Raw genomic sequence first — 16,129 nt, forward strand, 5'->3', positions numbered from 1 at the left:
CTAGGATGTTTTTTATTCAGTAATCTGACATCTTTTGTGTGTGCATATGGAGTGAGAGAAAGTGAATGCTTTTATCGATATTTATTTTTCTATTTTTTGGGACCTGCCAGACTTCTCAAACCTTCGCTATAAGTTCAAAAGCCATGGATAGGCCTCTGTGGAAAACTTAGCAAGTGAGCTTGGGGGAATGTGAAAATCCAGTTATTTGCTGGATGTTTCTGTCTCCTTCTTTATTTAAGGCATTCAGCACATGACAAAGTTCAGAACCTTGGGTTTTTTTAAGTTTTTTTTTTCCAGCCCATTTTTAAAGTATGGGGGTGCCAAAATTGGGGTTTGATGGTTTCAGGTGTATTTTTGTTTAGAAATCAGAATTCGTTTTAATTTTGCTTGAAGTAATTCCATAAGCCAGGCCTCTTAGGTTTAGAAACTTCCTAAGTTAGTTTAGATCTCACCTGCAAGTATACGCTAACAAACATCCCACAAGAAACAAATTTGCACAGATTTTTCTGAATCTCTGATTGATTTAAATGAAAAAATTATCATTAAGTATGTTTAAATTGGAGACAGAAATGACATACACTCTGGTACAGTATAAGTGATCAGAAACTGGTTTAAACCTGTAACACAACAAAAGCTCAGTGCACATAAACTGCTTTCAGAGGCTACGGACAGACATTCAAGAAGCCTGAGCCTGAATTGGTTCAATCTTTGCAGGTTAGTCTAACCTGCAGAGAGTGAATCAGTTTACGAGTGGATAGACATTCCCTTTCTGTTCAGGAAAGGCAGGCACATACCGGCAGTGACTCAAGCCAGAAGCCAAGGGGCACTAGAGCAGCCCTCCCTTCCACAGCAAAGCTGAGGTGAGGAGGTGGGGCATGGCCAGGCCCCAGCAGGCCCACCCCCAGCAGCTCCCTGACAGCGGGAACAATCCCAGCACACAAGGCTGCCAAGTCCCAGAAGGGAAATCTTCCCCCTCCTCCCTCGCCTCCACTGCTGCGGGGCCAGGAAGGGGGCCCTGTTTGGTGCTGCAGGGACTCTTCACCCTCCTCCTCCCCCCTGCCCCTTCCCTTGTGGTGGGGTAGGGAGGGGGGCTCTGTGAGGCTTCCAGGCTCTAGAGGGGAACTCTTCCCCCTGCTTCTCCCCCATTGCTGTGGGCTGGGGAGGGTGGGGGTGGGGCTCTATGGGATGCTGCCCAGCCCCAGAGAGGGACTCTTCCCCCTTCACTCCTTTCCCCCTTTCCCAGAGCAGGGGGAGACTCTGTTCCATGCTGGGGTGAACTCTTCCCCCTTCTCATCCTCCCCCCAGAGGGGCAGTGGGAGTGTGGAGCTCAGCTGGGCAAGGTGTGGGGGTGTAGAGACCCCCCACACACTCCCTCCCCGCCATGGCGTGCAGCCCTGCTGCCTGGCAGCAACAGCAGGCAGCGAGGTCAGAGTGCTCATGCCTGGCATAAGTGCAGCTCTGGCCAGCGCTGTGCAAATTGAGGGAGCGGAGCCTACCCCATTGCCAGGGATCTGGTCCCCATCGTCAGTGATCTGGTCTCTGCACTGAAGCCTGCTGCCTCCCCCATTCCCTGCTGCGCAGGTCCCTGCCCTCTGCTGGGAGTGGAGGGAGACCCGCTCCCTGCTTCCACGCAGAGTCCAGCATGGGGCTTCCCTGCTGCAAGTATGGAGCTGCAGGCGCAGTGTAGAGTCCCTGCAATAGAGGCAGCCAGCACTGTGCTGGGGGTGAGGAGTGCAGCCCTGCACAGCCTGCCTGGCTGCTTCTATCCCCAGGACTCCATACTGCACCCCTGCAGCTTCACACTCACAAAGGGGAAGCCCCAGGCTGATACCAAATGCAGTGGGGGAAGGGGGGAAGGAGGGAAGAATTAAACTCTTCCCTGCCCACTTTGCCTTAGGCTGGTGTCTCTGCTAGGGCAGGTCCCTGTTCGGGTTAGAGTAGAGGGGCAAGGTTCACCCTGTGGCTGGAGCAGAGAGCCCCACTCAGCCCAGGAAGCATGCCTGGATGTTGGGGGAGTCTGGTTTAACTTAAACCAGGAAGGGGTCTGGTCTGGGACAATCATTGCATAAACCAGTTTGAGCCAAATCAGTTAAGTCTGATACTACATTCAGCCAGGTTTATCTCAAACCAGTTTCGGCCATTTATAAACTGATTTATGCACATTGAATATCTGTTCTGTTACAGATTTAAATCAGGTTCTGATCACTTAAACTGGTTTATGTGTAATGTCTGTCCCTAGCCAAAATGGCCAAAACCAGGTTAAGATAAACCTGGATGGATGTAGTATCAAACTTAACTGATTTAGGTTAATTCAGTTGATTGAACTTTTGCCCCAGTTCCCCTCCATGTTCAAGTTACCTCACAGTCCCCTAGCATGCCAGGATGCTTTTCACTTTCCATGCAAACCTTGGTCCAAGCTGTCTGCTCCAGCCATGCAAGGAGGCGTGCTCCAGGGCCCCTTGGCTTCTGGCCTGAGCCACTGCAGATATGTGGCTGCATTTCAGGAATCAAAAGTGAATGTCTGTTCACTTATCAGTTCAGTGTAGGTAATTTTAGATTGACCTGTGAAGATTGAGTCAATTCAGTCTTGGGCTTTTTGACTCTCCGTATTTAGCCTTGTTACATGTTTTCATGAATTTTGTAGGGTTCCTTCTCAAACTTGCATAGTCCAGTAGTTCAAAACTTCCAGTTATCAGAACAAAGTTTAAAAATTTTTTAATGATCAAAGACTGATTTTGTGATGCTGTGAATAGTGGTGGCTAATTCATAGTTTGTCTAGTGACTGATTATTTTTGCCTGGTGATATAAAGGGGAAAGCATTTTCAGGTATTTAGTTTGTATAGTAAGGGGTTGAAAAAAAACCCCAGTGGCCAGCAGGTGAAATATATATGATGGACTCCATCTAAGCAACCAGACATTTGCAAGATATAATATGGTGTATGCTCTAACCATATTTGAGTACCCTGAAAATGTCACACAGAAACCAAGTAAGATTGGTTCTTAAAACTTTTTAGAGGGTAGAACTTCTCAACAGAAAGACTTGGAATATTCAGTACAAGTAGGTTGGTTGTCCATTATGACACAATTTGTTTTACTGTTGGTGCAAACAAAAGGTTCCCTTATAATGTAGAGCTGCTCTCTAGTGGTCACACGTGTATATGAGCTTCCAAAAGGTATTTGACTCTTAGCCTTTTGTTGCTGTTGTTATTTGTAGCTCCTTGCACAGGTTAAGCTTTATTCCATTTAAAAACCTTTACTCTTTTCGCTAGCTTTTAAATTTATAGATTATTAAATGGACTTCACAGTATGCCAGTGTGGTGTTCTATTTTACTTTTGGAAGGTCCCATTATAAGAATTTGTTGAAGTATCGACTTGATATCAAGTCCATATACTTTGGCATAGTAGAGAGTGAGCTTCCATCTATAAACTAAAATGATGATTAATACCTGCAGTAGACATGGTACAAATACCCTTGGTTATACACTGACTAGAGAAAAGCAATGTTGTATCCTTACTCTATATTTTCCTTGCATGGCATTTTTTTGTGTGGATCTCTTGGGAACTCGAGGTATATGTCTTGCCTTCAGTTCCAATGTCATCTGAAATTAAATGTCTTGCTTTATATGTGTCCCTGTCTTTAGACCCTTTACATGCATCTTATTACTAGTATGTCCACTGGAGATAGTTTATTCTTTGACCTTGGATAGCACCTTCCTAAATAAAAAATATTCTACGAGCTTCCATAGAATCTGTTTTGGACTTGGTCTTGAATAATTAACAATAGTAATTTATGTTCACATCATAAAAGAACCACTTTCCACATATTACGTGTAAAAAAGACCAAAACTTTCAAACATGGACTCATAAAGTTAGTTTCTTAAATCTTCTTTAAGAAAAAAAAAGTGTTCAGCACCTTTTGCTAATTAGGTTGGTAATAAGGTTTGATTTAGGTGCTTCAGTATGGATTTAGAAATTTGATTTTAAGAATATAGGGCTGGAAGTTGGTACTAAATGTGGTTTCTTTGTAAAAATAATTTGCATCCGTATAGCACCTGTGTGTTTCCACTTATGAAGGCTGTTTATACACTTCAAGAAAGGTGACATCAGAAGTTTTGTTTGTGCACAAAATTAGACACAGGTCTAAATTTTTGGAGGACCAAGGCCTGAGGTATTTTCTGACAACTCTTTGGATTATGATATATGGTAATCCCATCCCCCATGGTATTGTGTAGCTTTCAGCCAGACATTTTGAATTTTAAAATATAGTCATAGTTCTCTGTTTCTTTATATCTATTTGCACAGGCTACTGAAAAACTTATTTGTTAAAATCTTTTTAAAATGTCACTTAATTTGAGGGTTCACAATACATGATTCTTACTTTGCAGGTTCACATGACCTGATCCTACAAACATTTACATGCAACTTAATTTTACTCATCTGCATAATCACAGTAATTATAGTACATGTACTCACATGATTAAAGATAAGCACATATGTGTTTGCAACAGCACCCATGAAAACTGTACATTTTTTACTCATGTTGTTACCATTTTCCTTCTTTGACAAGCTAATCTCCTGAAAAATGCTTAGTAAGAATTACACAATGTGAAATGATACACACCTAAACTTAAATCTTCTGCTTCTAAATTTCAAAGTACATTACAAATGACTAATTTTTTTTCAAAAATTGTGGAATGGTAGGGTTGGGAGTGGACCACAGGGAACCTTGTATACATTAAATAGAGTCATAAGGATTTGTGAAGTCCCCTGTCCAGTTGACAGTCATTTTTCAACAGTAAAGTACTTAATAAACTTTGGGATATACTAATTTTAAAATATTCCAGAATAAATTGGTTGTGATGTTCTGACACTTACAAGCTTGACACAATCCATGTCCTTTCTCTTTTGTTCTTGTTTGTTTCTTTTCCATCCCCCTAATTCTATCTTCTGTCAAAAAGATCCTCTTAAAATTAGTATGAAAACGAGACTCTAGAGCATAAAATGACAAATTATGAGCCAGAGACTTAAATTTAGGGCATCGTTGAAACTCGCAAGGTAGACTCTCATTCATATATAGATTAGTTCTGAGTAGATTTCCAATCTGAATAAAGTGTTCAATTTTTTTCTCCAGTGAAAATTAAACTTGGCAGTTTCCACATTTATGGCACATTTTCCTTTTTTCTCTTTTAAAGAAATGTTTTTATTATACCCATGTTACTTTTATATTGTGAGAGAGAGAGAATGCCTCAACTTTATTTTCCAACTATGAACACTTGTCAGTGTATCATCAAATAATCTGCTATTATGATTTCTTAATACTGATGCATACTTCCAATTACAATAGTACCAGAAAAGAAAAAAATACGATGCTGGTAATAATGATTTCTAATACAACCATAGCATACATAGAAGCTTATGTGCTAAAGCTGTATAAAAGCAAAGTCCTTGAACAAAAGAGATTGTAGTCTAAGTATAATACAACAGGAGACGGGTGGATCTAGGCATATGGGAACGTTTAAAAGAAGCCATGAACAATGTTAGCATGGCAGGCAAAGCTCTTACACACATCAGCTATCTATTAACTTCTTTGTAGGTATTAACAATGAAATCCTTTAACCCCCTCTCTGAAGATAAACGGACTCTAAATGGCTTAGATATGCTTATCTTCAGAGATTGCTGTAAAATGCTCTTTCAACATAATTTTCAATCTTAAAATAAGTGTAAATACTATGGCAGTAGGATTTCACCTACATTTTTATTGTTTCTTCACTTGCAACCCAGTTTGGACTAGTTAGGAGAATTTCAATCAAACTAGTTCTAGAAGGAAGAACACTAGTTCTGTGTTGGGTCTGAAACAATTTTCTTCTAATTCCAAAATATTAGAAATGAGATGACCCTTAACATCGCCCAGTGACATAAACAGAGTTAAGAAAATGCTATCTACCTGAATCCAGATTGAACTCCACTAAATGCCTGACCATAAACCAGGAATTGCTCTATGGTTCAGAAAGCTGCCCTTTTCAAAATGTGTTTTTTCAGAATGCTTCTGCACTTCAAAGTGAAAGTTAAAACATGCACAATTGTATAATTTTCACTTCTGATATAAAATAACAGTAGAACAAAATGTCTGTATTAGCACATGAGTGGTGGAGGTGCACTTGAATAATACTAACGGTGGATTAGATTAGCTAATAGCATAGATAAACATACATTTTAGCCACTTTAAAATGGGAGCAGGATATGCTGCTTGGCAATGCACATGAGCAGTTCCAATATTACTTGCGTCTGCCTGGTCCTGTAGTGATACAAGTGAATTAAACTGCCTCAGCTTTGAAATGACTTGAAGCAGTGTTAAAACTGTAAGTCTTGCTACATTTGTATCACTACAGAATCACCCATACCTAACAGTTGGATTGTAACAATTTATATCAGTATCCTTTGATAGTAATAAAGCTGTTACAGCTGCTTATACTATAGGACTAGTTCTGTTATCCCAAAATGACTGAATTATGGAAGTATAATTTCACAGACAGTGGTGCCATAGTTCCTTAGGACATTTTGGAATTAGGATAAAGAATATGTGTGTTGATCATAATTAAAACATCTGTCTTTTATAAATAGTTCATCTCTCACATTTTTAACTTATTTCATTTTTAATTGAAATTAAAATAATTTTTTGACTTGCTTTTAAGGTGTTCTCTACATATTCATGCTTATGGAAGTATACCATCTGGGCCTCCAAGTTGTAGGGATCTTTAAGAGAAACCACTCCTATTGGCCCATATTTGGAGCCAAGGTTATAAAAAAAAATAATAATAATAATTTAGTCCCCAAATGCCTGTGTTCTTTATTTCTGTGAAGTGTAGCAGATACCTTGGGGACATTTTCTTGCCTTGTTTCTGAGAGTTTCTTGTTGGCTCATGTAACCAGCCATTGTTTTAGATTAGGTAACCTTAAAATATTTATGCCTGTGACCTTGCACACTTTTTATTATGGCACCATCTCTAACCCCAATCTGGACTCAGTGGACAAAAATGAAAAGATTCAGCAGCTATTTTTGTGGGTGCTATCTTTCATTGGACCAGTTGCAGGAAGTGACATAGGTGAGTGTAGGAAAGATCCTCTGTGTTTCTGCCATCTATACATTTAGTCCAATAAAGGGTCAGCCATAAAAATCCTCTTGCATTTTTCCTGGACTGTCACCCCCCCCCCCCCCCCCTCCCCCCCCCCCCCGCGCCCACTGGACTGTCCCCCCCCCCCCCCTCCCCCCCCCCCAACGGTGTGAAAACATGATGATTTGGGAGTATGTTTCATAGTACTATCCCTGACATCAGAAGCCCATAAGCACTGCCGTTGCTTTAGGGAAGGCATCTCTCCCTGGAATGTGCACGTGGACAGACATGGAGGGACCTGCCCTGGGGTGGAGACCCCTCAGAACCAAAATCTCTGATTTGGAGTTGCTCCCTAGCTCTGTACCAGTTCTGTTGTTGTCTAGTTCAGGGGTTCTCAACCTTTTTCTTCCTGAACCCCTCCCCCTCCCCCCACACAGCATGCTATAAAAACTACATGGCCCACCTGAGCCACAACTGTTTTTCTGCATATTTAGTAGATTAATAGCTGTATTAAATTGATAATTATACAATTAAACACACCCATAGTGCATAATATAAAAAGAAAAGGATAATAAAAATACAAAAAAGACTACAAGAGTCACTCCTATCTTATCTACTTCTGAGATATGGGAGATGACAGTAGGAACAGCATTTTTCTTCCCAGGGAAGGTTTCCAGCTAACATTTGTTCATGCATACTCCTCATATTTAGATTAAGAAAATAGGGCATGTTTAAAAATCTGTTAGTTAACATGTTGTGAAGCTCGCATTAGACAAGCTTAACACTTTTTTAAACACATATTGACGAGTCATGGTCAGGCTGCACTCCACCACGGGGCAAACAGTGATGGGGTTAAGAAACAGAGTGGAAAATCTAAACTCTGTTCCCAACTCTGTCACTGGGTTTCTATGTAAACTTGGGAAAGCTCCTTGAAAAGTTATGTGCCTCAGTTTCCCCTTTTAAAAAAAGACCTACTCCTTCACTTTCGTAAAGCAATTCTGGCTCTTCCAGGAAAGCTACTAATGCAAAGCACAGCCTGTGAGGAAAATTAAGAAAAAAAAATGCTCATATGTGGATGGGTTGAACTGTTTCTTCTTTTAAATTCCAAACCACATAAATGGGTGTTAAGATGAGTATGAAAGAGATGGGGAGATAGATATAGATATATAATCCCTTTAAAGTTTAACCTCTTTCATGCTTTGTATATGGGGTAGACAGGGCAGGGCTGGGGGGACCCCAGTGGGGCTTTCCCTCCTTGAGGATTTGGGGGCATGGAAACTTTCACCCAAGCACTCTGCCAGGCCAGGCTGGGCAGGGGCACAGCACTCCCCAGTGTGTATGGCTCCTGTGCTGCTGTGGGTGTGCAATCCTTGCTCTGCTCTTCAAGCCCCCCTGGCTCTCAGCCTCTACCCTAGTTGCCCCTGGGGCTGCAGCCATGCCCGTGCTTACCTGCGCGGGAGCCGGGACTCGAGCAGCCCCTGGGGGACAGTGGGTGGCGAGAGACTGCTAGCCAGAGTCGCTACCGGGCAGGTGTGCTGGGGATTCTGCCATGTCAGTGATGCCTGCTCTCTGGTTTATTTTGGTGGGCTCCCTGAAACCTGCTCACAGTCCCCTCTACACCTGAATCATTGGTCTAGTTCTTGCATAGACATGGAAGTTCCTGGTAAAGGATGGAGCCTGTTGCATTTGCACCAGATGTGCAAGTCTTACTCTTGTAGAGAAAGGACAGAACACTGCCACTGATTCTGAAAGCACATTAATGTGTTACATGTTTCTGTTTAGAAGGTATGCATACCTATATTGCAGTGCAGTATATATGTTGCATATATATAGGTAAGGTTTCTTTCATCTGCCTGGTACCCGTAAGAAGCTTACTGAGCTGGCTCTTCCTTTCAGTCAAACCTTCACTTAACCAAGACAGCTAATCAGCAAACTCTTCCTTTATTTAACCCAACTATTTAGTGTGTTCTTGATCTCTTGCTAGCGTTGTTGTTGTTGTTTTATTGGAGCTTGATATAGAAGAAGTAGGGTGAAATCATTTAGATAATTTGATGAATATTTGTCTTAACTATGATGATAGTATCTTCTGGGCTTGTTTTTATCTGTTGGGAGAGACAACATTGGTTGTCTACTACAGCATTTCCTTAGTTTCCCATAATTGCAGGACTACTACCTGGACTTCTGTTCACACAGTTCTACATTTTTTCATCACTTGGGTCTCATGTTGTCTTTGGAAAGACATGTTTTTACTTAATTAGAATTGATTCCTCCTTCTGGGGCATTGGAATGTTTGCCACGTTCCTGCAGGTGGATATATGCACAGACATCTTTGAAAAAGACAAGTTACTTGGGGAAGAAGGGTAACTGGTTTTGCGTGTTGTCAGCATGTACATAACTCTTCCATTTTCCACTTCCCATCAGAATTGTACTCCCAAGTTTAGTAGAAGAAAGTGTCATATCTGAGGGCTACACAGTCTATTGTCCTTAGTCCAAAATGTTCTTTGCTGCTCCTTCTAAGAGTTTAGGACTGGCCAGCTTAGATCAGATTACTCACTTCTTTTGGTACATACTGGTCTAAAGAAGCTGAGAGCCCAGGAACTGGGGGTTGGCTAGGAAGGAGAACAGATGGTTCCTGTGACTCTGTGAGGAGCAAGAAGTATGGCAGAGAAAGAAAATGTCTTCAGGTTGTGGTATTAATTTATCAGGTGCCCTCGGTAGGAAGGCTGACTTTACTGACACTGTACTGTTGTGTTCATAAGAGTCCAGGAGCTGGCAGTGAAAGAGCAGGAGATGACATTGCTACTTGGACCTAATAGAAGTAAAGAGAACCTATAAAATAGAGAAGCTGAGGAGCTATTTAGAGGAAGCTCAGAGAGGTAGACTAGTTTGAGAGGTAACAGACTTCAGGGGAGCTGGTAGTGCAATTAAGGAGGAAGAGTAACGAGACTAATGAGAGAGCACTCCTTTAAGAGGTAGAGTAGGAAGCAGTCTGAAGCCCTGAGGGACTGAGAAACAACATCTGTAGATGGTATAATTTGAGGTCCCTTAGCCAGAACCCAGAGTTGGGGAGGCCTTTGTTTCCCTACTTTTTCCCAGCAGCATAGTTACTGGAGGGAGAGAGACTATGGCTGCAATTTTGAGAGGGTAAAGTACTGTTAGATATTTAGCTGAATGCTTGTATGAGTCACCAGGCTTGTGATTTCCTCATCTGTCACCTGACAGATGGTTCCAATGACATACGTTATAGGTGACAGAAGAGGAAATTGAGGCAAACTTACCGCAAGTCTCTATAACTCAGAGAGGATGCCAGCAGGCCAAGGTGAGTGTTAACCGAAAAAACCTAGGTAGTCTTGAGCGAGTACAACTTTTTTAGAATTTTCCAGTGATTAGTGGCCCCAGACGGAGCATCCCACAGGTGTGAATATGTAGAAGAACTCCTGTTGACTTTTTTTGCTTATGGCTGTTGTAGTTTAAACAAGTCTAATCTGACCATATGGTCATACACAGCAAATTACCACAAAGTTAACAAGGGGCAGTATGTTAGCTGCTCTGTGGGAACTGCCCTATATATATGCTCTTGCCCTATGGATGAAAGCTGACTTGCATCAATTTTCTTCCGCTGTGTGTGCCTGTGCCCTGAAAGGGTCAGTGTAGTCTACCTGGTGAGGTGCATTCAGAAAATTAGTACTCTGTGTGGTGAAGAAAAACAAGCAGTGAGTTCTCTTAAGACTTGTTATTATAGTATTTCCATCCAATGATATTTTAACTTAAAGAAATTTTAAAGGAACAAGCAAAATTTCCTCTCTGACATTTTATAGCGTATCTTTAATGTTGTTAATGTAACTTTGTTTGCAGTAACATCATGCTGTGGCTTCTGTGTCAGTGTTGAAATAATAGGTCTAGTTCATTCTTAATTTGAATAATTTGGGGATTTTCTTCCATTTATTTTGGTGTCCCTGTTTTGCCCTTGTAACTATAAATATCTGTACTTGCAAGGTGATGATGTTCCTTCTGCTTTTCTTTTTAAAAATCCTTGTCAGTGTTGCAGGGTGCTGTAGTTCAAAAACAATTGCCTCAAAATATTCTGAAACTTATGTTACCTGTTAGGTTTTCTGCAGTACTGGGAGATTGAATTCCATGGCCTAGGAGGTCCTTGTTAGTACTGTAAATACATCTTGGAGTGCATGTTAGACACCGATAATATATTCCTGTTCTGTTGGTAGAGTACAAAAAGCAAAAGAAAAAACCATAAAACTTCAATTGTTGGAGAACTTTTTATTTGTACTAAACATCATTGAAAATCGAAACAAAACAATGGCTCTGAAAGGCACCTTGGCCATCAGGTTTTAATTTCCATCAACATATACACATCATATATTGTGCATACTTAATCTGACCGTTTAAATAAAGCAGCTTTGTTTTCCTGAGCACACATACATGTGAATGACTTTACACGTAATTTTGTGTGTGCACTATGTTAGGTTGCATGTTGATTTTAAATAAAGGTCAATTATGGTAAATAATGTCACTGAGTTGCACTCTGTACTTCACAGTGGCAATGTCAATTCTTTGTTTGCATGGTATTTATTTTTGCATGACATGGAATATGTGTTTGTATTACTCTCTGTATAACATGTCTTGTGGTTTGTGCATGCTGCACTAATCTCTGTGTTAAATCTGTCCCCTCTTTATTCAGAGCATGCTGTCTAGGTCCTTTAATTCCAATTATGCTGCAGTTAGCAGCTTTCACTATGGCAGCTCTAGGGATCTGCATGGCAGCCAGGGTAGTGTTGCCTTGAGTGTTGCAGACGGAAGAGGTTCTGGTGTGCACATTGTCCGTGTGAGTACCTACTGTAGGATATTGCAATATGTAAAGGGGGAAAAAGGAGCCTTGAAGTTAGTTTTTAAATCAGTAGTTAAATAGTTTTGCCTTCTTGTATATGGAAAATATTGTCCTAACTATAAAGTACAGTAGTTACATTTTGTGTTGTGGGAGTTCATAGTTCTAAACCCAAACACATGAACTGCCTTAAGTTCATATGTTTTATCCTGTTTACAAGTAGGCTTTTTCACTTACTATATTGCTAATGAAATTTTGTTTTCTAATTGGCTTTCTTAGGCAAATGATTGTGTCTCATTATATTTTCTTGTTTGCCCTTCTTAGCTAAAACAATAAATCATGATCCTTTGTTTCTGATTCTGATCCAGCTTTACAGAGATTTGAGAAGGGGTAAAATAACTAAATATAGTTATGCTGTTTGTTTGGGGTTTTTTAAATTCTGATTTAGCATGTCATTTTTAAAGATGTTTAAAGGCATCTAAGCAAATTAAATTTTTATGTTGGCCAGTAAGAAAAACAGGAAATAAATCCTCAATTCTGAGTGGTTTGAATAATGGTATGTTTCCTTAATCTAGCAGAAAAGTCAAACAGACTTGCCTTAATCTGACTAATACTTGAAAGTCAGCCATGAAAATTTGTTGGCTTTTCTCATGAATCTACCTCTGTTGTTTTTTGGCCAAAGAATTTCAGCAGTTTCAGTCTTAAAAATTGGGGTTAAAAGTCATGAGCATGGTAGGGTAGGATTTCAATTCTCTGTGTAAATTCAAATGATGATATACTTAGCGTCTCTACAAGAAAAACATATGAAAATAAAAGGATTCAGAAGTTTATTCTAATCTTTTTAAGGACTTTTTTTAGTCATCTTGTTAATTTGAAAAAATACTTGCTTACTTTTTCTATCCTGTTTAAAGCATCCCCAGGCATCAACTCCAGGAGAGCAAGGCCAAGATGAAGTATTCATTTCAGGACAGCCGGCCTATTCATCTGCCACACTTAGTCTCAAAGATGTTCCACCAGACAGCATGAAGAAAGTAGCTATACAGGTAATAAACTACATGAAAACCTATGTCCTTTGTGAAACAAATAGTACAGTTTGAAATTGGTCAGCTGTTTTTAAACGAAAAGCAGGATTTGGTTTTCACTCAAGTGTTCCTGGTGAAATGATAAATAATATGGCAATCACAGCAGTGGAGAAATAGAGTTGTCAGGAGAGTTTTGATTTGGAACTTGGTGGCAGAAGTTAAAGGCAAAGCTTTAATAAGCAGAGATCTTGCTGCAAAGGAGGTTGTGTTGCACATGGGCTTCTGAATATGTCACGCAGTCTTAGAGCAACAAATAAATGTAATCTTTTAAAAATATGTCAGCACTTAAGTTGTGGCAAAAATTGCGCCAGGTCTGTATAGTAAACTTACTAGGCGCCCATACACAAGCGTGGCAGCTGCTCCAGCATGCTGGAATTCCAGCGCATTGGAGCAGACTCAATTAATCGCAGCAATTACCGTGCTCCAGCAGCCTCCTGAGTCTCGTGTATCAGCATCCCTGCACTTAAAAATGGTGGTAGGGGCATTTGAACTAAAGCTCGTTCAAAGGTCAAGTGTGCCTGCCACCATTTTTAAGTGCAGGGATGCTGATACACAAGATGTGGCAGCGCTCTAATTAAAGTGCCGCCCCACCCCCAGAGCATGTGTAAAAGTGCCCACTGTGCCTGGAAATATCAGCCCCAAGTACTGTGTGCATTGCTTCACACTGACTGCCTCCAAAATCAGAAATAGTGTAGCTACATTTGTACAGTGTTGTAGGCAGGCTGATTATTTTGCCCTACTTGCACTACTTCTAGTTTAGAAAGTAGCCCAGCTGAAACAGTGTGGCATATTTTAGTGTGGGGTTTTCAACCTTTTTTAATAAGTGTACCCCTGGTGGCCCCCTTCTTAAGTGTACCCCTGTGGGGGTGGCAAGCAGCCAGGCGCGGGGGGGCAAGCAGCCAGACAAGGAGCCGTGGGGGCGGGGGGAGAGAGGTGGCGAGCAGTGGGGCCATGGTGAGCGGCGACAGTGCAGTGTCTATCTGGCCCTGCTCTTGCCCTGCCCTGGCCCTGCTCCTGTGAGACAGCAGTATCAGGGTGGCAACACTCCATCCCCACCTGCCCCCACATACCCCCTGGGACCTTTCAGAGTGCCCCAGGAGCATGCATACCCCCAGTTGACAACCCCTGCTTTAGAGCACTCCAGCCAGGCACCGCAGACGTGGTCATACTAATCTAGTTTCATCTCTAAGGGCCTGGACATGCAACACATTTACAAGTTTAATTTACATTTTTTGTATACAAATGTAAACTGCACTGGGAACTAAAATGGGCAGATGAGCAATTATTCCAGGGTAGCTGCTTGCAGTAAGTGCTTCTGCAGTACTTCACACGTGGTAGTGGAGGAGCAGGTAATCCCTGTTTGCCTTGAGTAAATGGTTATCTGATGATATTATTTTTCCCTTGGGTAATTCTACACCAGATTCCAGTAGACAGTGCTAATGCAAGTGTAAATGTCTGTGTGTCTTCCTTGTTTGTGCTGGCGTAAAGGCTGATTACACCAATGGATATCCTAGAGGCACAAAACAGACCTTGTAACAGATTGAGGTGGCTTTAATTACCTGTAGTGCTTTTCTTATTCTGAGCTGCCTCAAGGTTGAAAAGAAACTCCTCTATGGTTTAGACTGTAAGTGTCATACTGGGTCAGACCAATGGTCCAATGGATGCTTTAGAGTGACAACATACGAACAGGGTATATCTATAGCAGGGGCGGGCAATTATTTTGGGTGGGGAACCGCTTACTGAGTTTTGGCAAGCCATCAAGGGCTGCATGACAGGCAGCCAGGAGCAGATAAATATTAATTTTCTAAATTTTTTAGGGGCCCTGTGGGCCAGATAGAATGGCCTGGCAGGCCGCATTTTGCTCACCCCTGATCTATAGGGATCTATCCCCTGTCCTACCTTCCCTGGCATCCACTGTCATTGGCTTAGAGATGCCAAAGGATACATCCTTGACTGTTTTAATAGCTGTTAATAGATCTGTCACTTCTGAATTTGTCTAGTCCCTTTTTGAACCTGACTATATTACTGTATTTACCTAAATCCAAGACAACCCTGAATTTAAGACAACCCTCTAGTAATCAGGTTCTATACATGGAAATTTCAAAATATTTTTTATAATTGGAGGGTTGTCTGAAATACGTTACTTCCCCTGCAGCATCAGAGAAGACAGTGGCAGGGTTGGGGTGGTGGAGGGGGAAGGTGGCAGCTGCAGCTTTGACCTCAGGTGAGGGTCAGGGCTGGAGCTTCCTGCCCCCTCCCCTCCCCCCCCACCTCATACTCAATTCCAAGATAAGGGGCCTTTCCCCCACTTTAAAGGGAGGGGGGGTGGGGAAGCTCATCTTGGAATTGAGTAAATATGGTATCTACAACCTCCTGGGGTAATGAGTTGCAAAAGTTAATTATGCGCTGCATTAAAAAAAAGTACTTTCTCTTGTTAGTTTTAAACCTGTCTCCTACTAATTTCAGTAAATGCGACCCAGAACTTGATAAATAACAGGTCTTGGCACATGGTCATTTAATGGCACAATGGGATCTGATTCCTGATTCTAGCAATCATGCCTCCTGCCCTGCCACATATGGCTGTTAGAAAATGACTGTTGGACTTGGAGATCAGACCTTTTTGTGCCATTACTACTTCCCAGTGCATGGGGAGCCCAGGATCATAATCCTAGGCTTTCCTTTCACCAGCAGATTAAAAGAGGAGTGCTCTAAGGTCCTGCTGGGGCTGACAGCTGGTTGTTGGCTCCAGCCACACCCCGGGACTGTACCGGGAACTCAGACTGGATCCAGTGTAATCTGGGACTGGAATCAGACCTCATCAGGGCTGGTCTGAATCTCCAATAAGGTGAACTGACAGTCAGCTGATTGTCTCAGTCTGGGACAACAATATGCTGATTAACAAAACCCTGCACCTGGCAGCTCCATCCAGGCTTCATCTGAGTCTGGGGTTCAGTTTAGGTCAAAACCCCTACCTGCCTCTTTAAAGAGGGTGTTTGTTTTCTTTTTAAGTCCAGCCAAATGGGTCTCTTCTCTCTTGACTCTGGCAAAATCAGTGTAGACATATCACCAGGAGGCTAGAGAGAGAGCTTTCCCTA

General features: G+C 41.7%; 1 protein-coding gene across 1 annotated transcript in view; it reads left to right on the forward strand.

Annotated features, from left to right (window-relative positions):
* The window catches only part of ERBIN (erbb2 interacting protein), a 182,687-nt gene that overhangs the window by 138,730 nt on the left and 27,828 nt on the right, over positions 1-16,129 (forward strand). The window contains exons 23-24 of the mRNA XM_014524730.2: positions 11,809-11,952; positions 12,864-12,995. Coding sequence (XP_014380216.1) covers positions 11,809-11,952; positions 12,864-12,995 — 276 coding nt within the window. The remainder of the gene's footprint in view (positions 1-11,808; positions 11,953-12,863; positions 12,996-16,129) is intronic.

The sequence above is a fragment of the Alligator sinensis genome, unplaced genomic scaffold (genome assembly GCF_000455745.1).
Source record: "Alligator sinensis unplaced genomic scaffold, ASM45574v1 scaffold1510_1, whole genome shotgun sequence".
Lineage (NCBI taxonomy): Eukaryota > Metazoa > Chordata > Crocodylia > Alligatoridae > Alligator > Alligator sinensis.